The sequence below is a fragment of the Eublepharis macularius genome, chromosome 12 (assembly GCF_028583425.1).
Source record: "Eublepharis macularius isolate TG4126 chromosome 12, MPM_Emac_v1.0, whole genome shotgun sequence".
Lineage (NCBI taxonomy): Eukaryota > Metazoa > Chordata > Lepidosauria > Squamata > Eublepharidae > Eublepharis > Eublepharis macularius.
In genome coordinates this window covers 73,174,412-73,183,904 of record NC_072801.1, presented here as the reverse complement: position 1 = coordinate 73,183,904, position 9,493 = coordinate 73,174,412, and the positions used below count along the sequence as shown (strand labels likewise).

Genomic DNA, 9,493 nt, shown 5'->3' with positions numbered 1-9,493 from the left:
GAAATGACAGGAAATCGCGCCAGGAAGACACCGTCGTTCTGGGATTTTTGCACGATTTTCCAAGGCCGGTAAGATGTGTGAAAACGGCCATTCTCCCACATGCATATCATAAAGTCCCCATATTCCTTTCCTCCCATGCAAGTGTTTCTTCCCTTTTCACAAGCCTGAAAGCTGGGTTAAAAGGACTAGAAAAGCTCCCCAACTGAATATCTCATCCCTGTACTTTCAGCCTGAAAAATCATTATTTTAAATTTGCTTCACTTTTGTCCAGACTGAATTCATGACTCATCTGTAAACTAGCATTATATGCGTATAATGTGAATAACGGAGATACATAGCTACATATAATGAATATATATATATATATATATATATATATATATATATATATATATATATATATATATATATATACACAGCATGAAAATGAATCTAAAAGCCAACAGCAAACCAAAGCCAATGAGAATTGTCACCACGCTGCTGTTTCCCCTTTTCTCCCACTGTCATACCTGCTCAAATGTGCAGCAATTTCACTGAAGCTCAGGGCCAAGCTACAAGTGACGAATGACACTTGAACGGCAAGTGGATTGAGTGGAGGGCAAGTGAACAGGGAGAAATACACTTGCCGTTCAAGTGTCTTTCGTCATGTGTAGCTTGGCCCACAGTCTCTGAAGCCTAGAAAATCCTGCTAGGAATCACCATAAATCAGCTATGATGCTCCACTGCCCACCTTCTGAATACCTCTCCACTTTGTATAGTGTAGTCCATTGCTATTGCTATTCCAATCTTTTGGAGGATACAATGAATTCAAGATGCCTTTCTCAAGATCTCAGATGTTCCTCCTGAAACAGAAACTCCTTTAGAGCCTTACTTGTTATCCAGGCTCAGCACAGGGAGTTCGTTTGCCGTTATGAATGACGCTATTGTCCCTCTCCATTGATTCATGCCTACCATTTTCCTCTAGATGATCCACCAGTCTCATCAGTCCCTGTGAAAAATTCACTCTCCAATCCTTTCCATTTTTACTTGGAGCCGTCATTAATATGCAAGCCATAGAAATGAAATATTTCAAAGAAAAGTCACATATTAGAAAAAAACTGATCAGTGGAACACAGACTACACTACAGGATTTTTACCCACATTCTAGCTGTTGCTGGACTGGATATAAGAAATTATATTACTGAAAAATAATTACTGATTTTAAAATAATTTATTCCTAGAATCTGTTGCTTTCTGGTGTTTACATAGAATAGAGCAGTATGCTGGAACAATTGATATGCTTGCATCCCAAAAACTGCTGAAGTAGGCCCGGCATCCCTTAGGTAAAGAAGATAGGTAGATATTAGGAATTGCAACCTATGTTGTATTTGTTCATAAATAGTTTCTCTCTCCTGTTCAGCTCAGGTCTCACCAGGATCACATAACATTTAGGGGAAAAGATACAACCCAGTAACCCTGCACCGGAGGCCAAAATAGAGAAGATCTCCACAGCTACCATGTATTTCCCTCGGGTGCTCAGGTAGGTTGGAATGAAAGATAACCAAACACTGCAAAAGATGAGCATGCTGAAGGTGATGAACTTGGCTTCATTAAAAGCATCTGGCAACTTTCTGGCTAGGAAAGCCACACTCAAGCTGATGATGGACAGAAGGCCCATATAACCCAAGACAATGTAGAATATGAGGACAGATCCTTCGTAACATTCTACTATGATCTCTTTAGTCAAATAGAGCATGTCAAAATCTGGGAAAGGGGGAGAGATTCCAAGCCATAACATACAAATTCCTGCTTCAATAAGGGAGCAGGAAAGGACAACGGAGTTGGCCAGTCTTTTCCCCACCCACTTCCTCATGCTGGACTTGGGTCTGGTGGCCATGAAAGCTACAACCACAGTGATGGTTTTGGCCAAGACACAAGACACGGCCATTGAGAAGATGATGCTGAAGGAAGATTGTCGGAGGAAGCAGGTCACCTTTGTTGGTTGGCCAAGGAATAGCAAAGAAGAGAGGAAACAGAGCAGGAGAGCAATGAGAAGGATGTAGGTGATGTCCCGGTTATTGGCTTTGACAACTGGGGTGTCCTTGTGTTTAATGAAAGTCCCTAACACCATGATTGTGATCAGAGCTAAAGAAACAGCTGCAGAAGCCAAACTAATTCCTAAAGGTTCTTTAAAAGTCAGGAAGCTCATTCTCTTGGGAATGCATCCATCTTGGTCCTTGGTTGGATATTGATCACTTGGACATTTGATGCAATCATCCATGTCTGGAAAAGAGATGGACATCACAGTAGAAGTGGATATGAGATATTATTTCATATGTTCTTTGTGACCACATTTTATGCAAGAACAATGTGGGAAATCTTATTCATGTTTAATATCTACTGCTCAGGCATACTTTGGTGGTACTCCAAACATTCAGTTCTACATCTTGCACAAGTCAGTACTATGATTACTGTTGCTTTTATTGTTTTTGCACTTATTTCTATATTGATTTTATCATGATGATGAAGCATGACTTTGGATTCTAATACCTGCTTCCAAGTTGTACCCAAGGTGAGTATTACAATCTGAGAACTCTCTTCCACTAGGATGGTGAGCTAAAGAAAAAAAAATCATCCTCCCTCCTTCTCTCTTCTTGTCCTCCGTACTCAGAGGTAACCCAGGAATGATAATTCCTCTAGACAACCATCCTTCTCACAAAGCCAATGCCTGCCCTTGATTTCTTGCTCAGAAAGTAAATCTATGAAGAATTCTGCATTCAGTAGGAATGCAAGTGGAGGACAATGTGAGACAAGCAAGATCAAAAGCACAAAGGATTTTGGGTTTGTGTGACCACTTTTTCACACTGCAAAGAATAATGATTTTTTTTTGTCATTACTGAATTTGTTCCAGATTTTGAGAAAGCTTTGGATGATGCCAATATTGATTCTCCAAAAGCTCACTGTGACTTCTTTGGTAGACATTTTGAAGGTACAGTCACTTGTATCCAGCCGGACTGAAATCTATGTTTTGACATGTGTAAATCAGGATGTCTGCAGCAGTCACACGGGATTACTGAGCTGGATCTGTGAAGCCCTTTAAGTACTCTTAAAAGGAAGAATAATCTGGAAAAAGATCTACAATATTTTTCTTGTTCCCAAATGCTTTGATCCATATTTGGCACAACAAGGAGAGAGAATCACGGTGAGCACTGGCAAAAACAAAAACAAGATAGCCCGCGATATACTGACTAAGATGTAATAAGACACAGTCAATAGAGCACTAAAGCAAATAAAGAAGACAATAAATCCTTCTGTGAAAAATATTCTAATATAGAAATGTATAGTTCTAAGGTCTCTGTATCTAAAGTGAGTAAATTCTTAAAGTGCTATTGCAAATTGGTGAAGGATATACACACCGGAAACACAGAATACAAATAGTAAAGGTGCTACTCCTCAAAGAGTAATCATATTGCACGTGGAAATATTAAAGTGCATGTATAGCAGCATATAATAGTCTGCAGAGCATATCCAACAATCAAACATGAGTCCAACAGTTAAGAAAGTCCAAAAAGCACTTATATCACAATGGTATTAGAGGAAATAAGACTTGACACAAAGGTTCTTCATTAAGTGGCTGTGGAGAGTATGAAGAGTCATAAATACTATAATGGGGTATCTAGATCCTCAATGGCCCGTTTCAATATTAATCTTTTTCAAAGAGTCACAGTCAAACCGCAATCAAGTAACAACGTAAAAAAATTAGTTAATTAGTTGCAAATTGGCCCGAAGGCTCTCAGTACCTTATATGATAAACAGAACTATACATTTCTATAATAGAATGTTTTTCACAGAAGGATTTATTGTCTTTGCTTTATTGCTCTGTTGACTGTCTTATTACATCTTGATCCAGGTTTGGACATTAGCACATACCACAAGCCGTACAGATTGCTTAACAGGGTGGTGGCTTTATGCCCCCAGGACCTCTTGAATGTTATAAATTACTGAGGACCTTTTCTGACCAATTTTTGACAAGGATTTTGATCTGAAAATACTTTAGATTGCCAGATGAATAAATTTCACTGAGAGCGAAATGGGGGAAGGCAAACTTAATTATTTTTCTTTCAATTTCATCAAAAATTGACAATGATCCTCTGAATTAACACGGAATGTCATCCCCTACCCTTTTGGCTTGAAATCTTCCCCTCTGGGCAAGGAACACAATTGTAGCAGCAAAATTTCTCCCCTTCTTTCTTTTTCTTATGATAGCCGGGCTTGCAGTAATCATTGCACACAGATAGGGGCAGCACCTATTTCAAAATGAATGGAGTTTAAAAGGGGAGGCATTAAGCATTATTTTGTGTTTGCTGAGGTGTGAGGAATCAAGTAAGCAAGTTTGACCATTGCTCTTGCTCAGGGCTTTTTTTCTGGGAAAAGAGGTGATGGAATTCAGTGGGTTGCCAGCTCAGGGGGCAACTCCAGGCAGGAGGTGGCTGGGTACCACATGCATGTGCGCAAAGTGCATGCACGCTCCCAGGACCACACAATGATGTCACTTTGGGTCAGCTGGAACAAGGGGGGAGTTTTTTAAAGTTTAAATTGCCCTTGGCAAAAATGGTCACATAGCTGGTGGCCCCACCCCCTGATCTCCAGAGGGGAGTTTAGATTGCCCTCTGTGCTGTGGAGGGCAATCTAAACTCCTCTCTGTCTGGAGATCAGGGGGCGGGGCCACCAGCTATGTGACCATTTTCAAGAGGTGCCGGAACTCCATTCCACCACGTTCAATTTGAAAAAAGCCCCGCTCTTGCTACTATAAGTGTATCTTTCCCTACTTATATTTGGTGAAATACTTTCACCATTATTTTATTACTACTTTTTCTGCAATCACAAAAAAAATGACTACATAAAAAGTAGTAATAAAATACTTTGATTTGTCAATGACCCTCATTTTGGCATGGTGAGATTGGCATGTTTTAGACAGCAGAACCCCAGGCCCAGATTGCCTAGTTCTCTTTTGGACATATATTGTAGCAGACCTAAAAAGGATCAGTCTCTTTGTGCTCATGTGTTTGAATATTTGAGTGCATACGTGATTATTAATGTTTCTGATCATGGGAAAAATACAGCAGCATCAGCATCCATTTCCTACATTCAAGGGAGGAGGAACAGATGTCCAGAATCTTTAAGTCTCACCTAATTATGAAACTTTTCCATGAAATAACTCATGACAAAACTGAAATAGATACCTGGTTAAAAATGGTTTGCCACACAATCATATTCTCTTGAATGATGAACTCTTGGCCTTCAGGAGCATTGGAGTTTACCTGTCCAATTTTCACCCTATGGAAGGACTTGTTTGGAAATGTGACCAGGTTCATTATATCCAATGCAGCTCCCATTTCCCTCTTATCATTAAAAGATACTATTTCTCCAGCTGAGTTGTTAAATGCAATGACTTGTAGAAAGCGGTGAATCTAGTTGAAAGGGTAGGTGGGGAAGAAGCAACACAACACTGGAGTCTCAATCCTGAGATATAACAAGGCTATACTTTCACATCATGGAGTGGTTAAGAGCAGCAGGGCTCTAATCTGGAGAAAGAGGTTTGATTCTCCACTCCTCTGCTTGAAGCCAGCTGGGTGACCTTGGGTCTGGCACAACTCTTTGGCGCCGTCTCAGCCCCACCCACCTCACAGGGAGATTGTCATGAGGATAAGAATAATACACTTTGTCAACCGATCTGAGTGGGTTGTTCTGAAGGGCAGTATATAAATTGAATGTTATTATTCAAGTAGACCAAGCTTGTTAATAGTTATATCTCATTTGAAGAAGATTAACAAAGTACACTGTTTCTATGGTTGTTGTGGGTTTTCCGGGCTGTATTGCCATGGTCTTGGCATTGTAGTTCCTGACGTTTCGCCAGCAGCTGTGGCTGGCATCTTCAGAGGTGCTACACCGCTGAAGATGCCAGTCACAGCTGCTGGAGAAATGTCAGGAACTACAATGCCAAGACCATGGCAATACAGCCCGGAAAACCCACAACAACCATCGTTCTCCGGCCATGAAAGCCTTCGACAATACATCGTACACTGTTTTTTCTCATGCTCTAGTTACCACAATAAATAAGAATGCAGACAAGCTGACATCAAATAATATGTATGTAATTGGCCCAGTTGGGAAAAATATCGTTCTATCTATATTCATAGAAAAGAGAGAAATTTCCTTAGGGAGACAATACCTGCCAAGGCTGGACATCTTTAAGTTCTGTTCTTTGGCCACCCTTCACAGTCCTTTGATTGCATCTGAACGAATACAGAACATGAATAGCATGTGCTACGGCATAGACTGCATTGTAGATGCTGTAGCTGTGGCCAGTCATGCACATTTCAAACAGTGACTCAGGAAGGCTGCCTAGCCTCTCCTCCCCAGTACAGATTTCACTGACATCCACTGGCTCCTGGGGATTCGGATAGAAACAGTCAAATGCTTGCTCCCAGAATTCCTTGAGAAAGCCATCTTCTTGTTTTTTATAAGGTTTTATGTTTTGGAGAAAATTCTGGAAGCCATAAGGTTCATTTGAGGGAATTGTGAAGGCAATGGACCCATGGAAGATCTCAAAATCCCAGGCCCTCTGAAGACCTGTTAGTGCAAAATCAATTTGGGATGTCATAATCCACACTTTTCTCAATGATGCATTTTCCTTATAGTTGGGGTTGCTGAGGAATATAAGAATGCTTGCTGTAAGTGCAACAGAATCTCCATAGAAGATAAATGTATTGGCATTGCTGCCTCTAAAAGGTAGGTATGTAGATAAAAATATATCATTGAGGTAATCCAGGTCATTCCAGTTGGATTTGTTTGGAATTTTCCGCATCAAAGCCAAACAGATTCCATTTTGGGAAAGAAGGGGCTCCAGGACTTTCACAAAATTTTCTCCACTGTCATCATCCGCTGCAAAAAGTCCGACCCACTTCCATTGGAAATGGAGAAGTAACCGGATGATCCCAGTGTTCTGATGAGCTTCAGTTGGGCTCATGAGGTAAAAAGAAGGAGACTGTTTCACTTCTATCTGCTCTGGGGCAAATGAGCCATATGTGAGCTAAAAATAATTGGAAATGTCTATTATACACATTAGGAAAAATGGTTGAGTGCTAATGTTTAATTAGCATATGAATATTTTGAAGGAAACTGTAGATTTCACAAGAACCTAAATAAGTACAATAAAGTACTTGCTGTCAGCAATAAAGTATCAAGATCAGTTTATAAATGCAGTTTCTGTATTTGGTTTTTACCAGCAACACACCATATAATCACTGTGTTTATACTTAGGGCAACTGATTTTTAGAAAAATCAGAGTAAGGCAACTAGAAAGTGTAAGTCACATGTACCATTCAAAGACCCATAAGATTTTAAAGTGCACAGTACTTATTGCTAAAGCTTATCGCTTATTCTCTCATTTGGGAAACTGTAGATTTGGCAAGAGTTAAAACCAAATACACTTCTGGTAGATTTATCTCAAATTCTGAGAACACAAATTTTGAGGAGAATAGTGGACTAAAAATATCACAAACATAAAATGTTATGTTATATTACTTGAGACCACTGGTCTATTGGTCAGTATTGTCAACTCTGATTAGCATTGGCTCGCTAGGTATTCAGTCTTTTGCTTGACCTATAATGTGATCCCATCAACTTGAAATGCTTTGAAATGAACCAGGGACTGCCCAGAAATAAAGTGTATATTCCACCACTTAGCCCCAGTCCATTCCCACTGTCTGCTCCTTCTTATTCCTCTCATTTGTATAATGAAATTTTCTTTGGGTTGGTTCCTTTTGGACATTCACATCTCTCCATTTTTTCTTAACCACAGAATAACACCCAGCAAAGAAATACTACAATTTGTGAAATCATTTGTTCTAATCAAAAGTCTTACCTGTAGAATCTTGTAGGGACTTAGGATGTCTGCCATGTGGAATGAGGTATCAGAGGTCAATCCCCCAATGACAGCTGCTAAGTTTTTTGAGCCATCACACTTGTAGTTAGGAATATATCGGTGCAATTTAAAGAGCAGATCAAAAGTGGTGCGATAGGTCATCCTCATATCATTGTAGCTGTCACAAATATGGAACCCAAGAGTGATGTTGGGCAAGATTTTGGGATTTCTGTTGATTTCATTTACAGCAAACACCAAGGCCAGGACATGCTGGTAGAACTTTGTCATCATACTGTAAACAGAAATATAGAAACAGTAAGTTGTTCAAGAGATGGACATTTTTGTTGTGTATTGGAAAAGTAAAAGTGAAGGAGTTTGATGATGTGTGTGTGTAATTACGCATGTCTGAACACTAAAACATCATGACAGCACACAATGTGGTATTTAAATAACTACACTTCTTGAGATATATTTGCAGCTCAGTTTCATATAATAGAATATGTATGTTTTTTATTCCAAAAAAGAGACACTTCTCTGGGCATAGGTCAGGCTGAGTCAAAATAAATGAAAATAGCCTACAGAAGGCAGTGTACAGTGTAGAGGTTGTACTCAGGCTGTGCTTCATATCAAGGAGCTACAAGTTTGGAGGATATGATTGCTCTCTTTTGTCCTCCAGAAAAAGACGAGTTCATGTTTGTGGATGAACACAGGCCAGATGAACCACAAACAAGGCTGAATAAATAAGATTCCAAATGTGATTGAAAAAGATCATCACTGGTTGAAAGAAGGGTCCACCATCTTTCCCTTGAACTATTGTTCAAGTATAGAGTTCACAAGAGAAATATATTTATTCCTTACTTTGGATTCTTATACAACTCCTCAGCTGGATATCGACTAAAGTCTATTTCATGCAAATGATAACCCATCTGAGTAGCAATTCCACCAATGAGGAGATCTCCTGACTGGAACCACTCATGTGGTACAGGGAGAGGATCCTTCATGAGACACGTGGCGGCATCTGCTTTGCACATGATTGGAGGTAGAAAGAGCAGCAACATCAGCAGTTTCAACATCCTGCCTGCAATGCCTGACTTTCCTGCACCTGTTTACAACCTCATACAGCCTTCATCAGGCTACCTTGGCTGGCAGCTGAGACTAAAAGATAATGGGTTGATTATGTTAAAAGATTCAGGAAAACAAATACATGCAGCTTCGTAGCGAAAGTACTCAGATGCAACATCTGGCTTAAAAAGACAACACGTAAGGGATCAAATTGGCATGCAGTGACTTCTTCCTGCCAGCTGTCAATAGCTCAGTGGTTTTATATCTGTTTCCATGCTGGTTGCTTTCTAGAAGCTTCTAAAAGGCCAAAGGAGGTTTGTAGTGGAAATGCAGATTACAGTTATTTGGACAATTCCAGGGGGAAACAATTATGGCTGCTAATAGTAAATCTATGTGAAATTTGGTAGCAAACAGGGTATTTATTTTTCCTGAATCTGAGCACATATTTGTTCTGCTCCTTAATGGGAACCAAAGGAAGAGGAATTAAGACTTCCAAGATTAACAAAAATGAAGAGGTTTGAGACA

The 9,493-nt window shown here is 39.8% G+C and overlaps 1 protein-coding gene across 1 annotated transcript; it reads right to left on the bottom strand.

Moving 5' to 3' along the window:
• Window positions 1-1,342: 1,342 nt before the first annotated feature.
• On the bottom strand, window positions 1,343-7,009 carry LOC129339852 (vomeronasal type-2 receptor 26-like). The gene is made up of 4 exons (XM_054994427.1): window positions 6,212-7,009; window positions 5,223-5,450; window positions 4,160-4,286; window positions 1,343-2,262 (listed from the first exon to the last, which is right to left on the bottom strand). Exons 1-4 carry the CDS (start codon window positions 7,007-7,009, stop codon window positions 1,343-1,345), a joined length of 2,073 nt encoding a protein of 690 aa, XP_054850402.1.
• Window positions 7,010-9,493: the final 2,484 nt, after the last annotated feature.

Bases quoted from the DNA above. Each gene is read 5' to 3' on its own strand.
- LOC129339852 (XM_054994427.1), bottom strand. From the start codon at position 7,009: ATGAGCCCAACTGAAGCTCATCAGAACACTGGGATCATCCGGTTACTT. The intron at 5,451-6,211 runs GTATTGTCTCCC...CCTTTCAACTAG, and splicing joins AAGATGTCCAGCCTTGGCAG to ATTCACCGCTTTCTACAAGT. The intron at 2,263-4,159 runs GTAGGGGATGAC...TCTCTTTTCCAG, and splicing joins GAAGATTTCAAGCCAAAAGG to ACATGGATGATTGCATCAAA.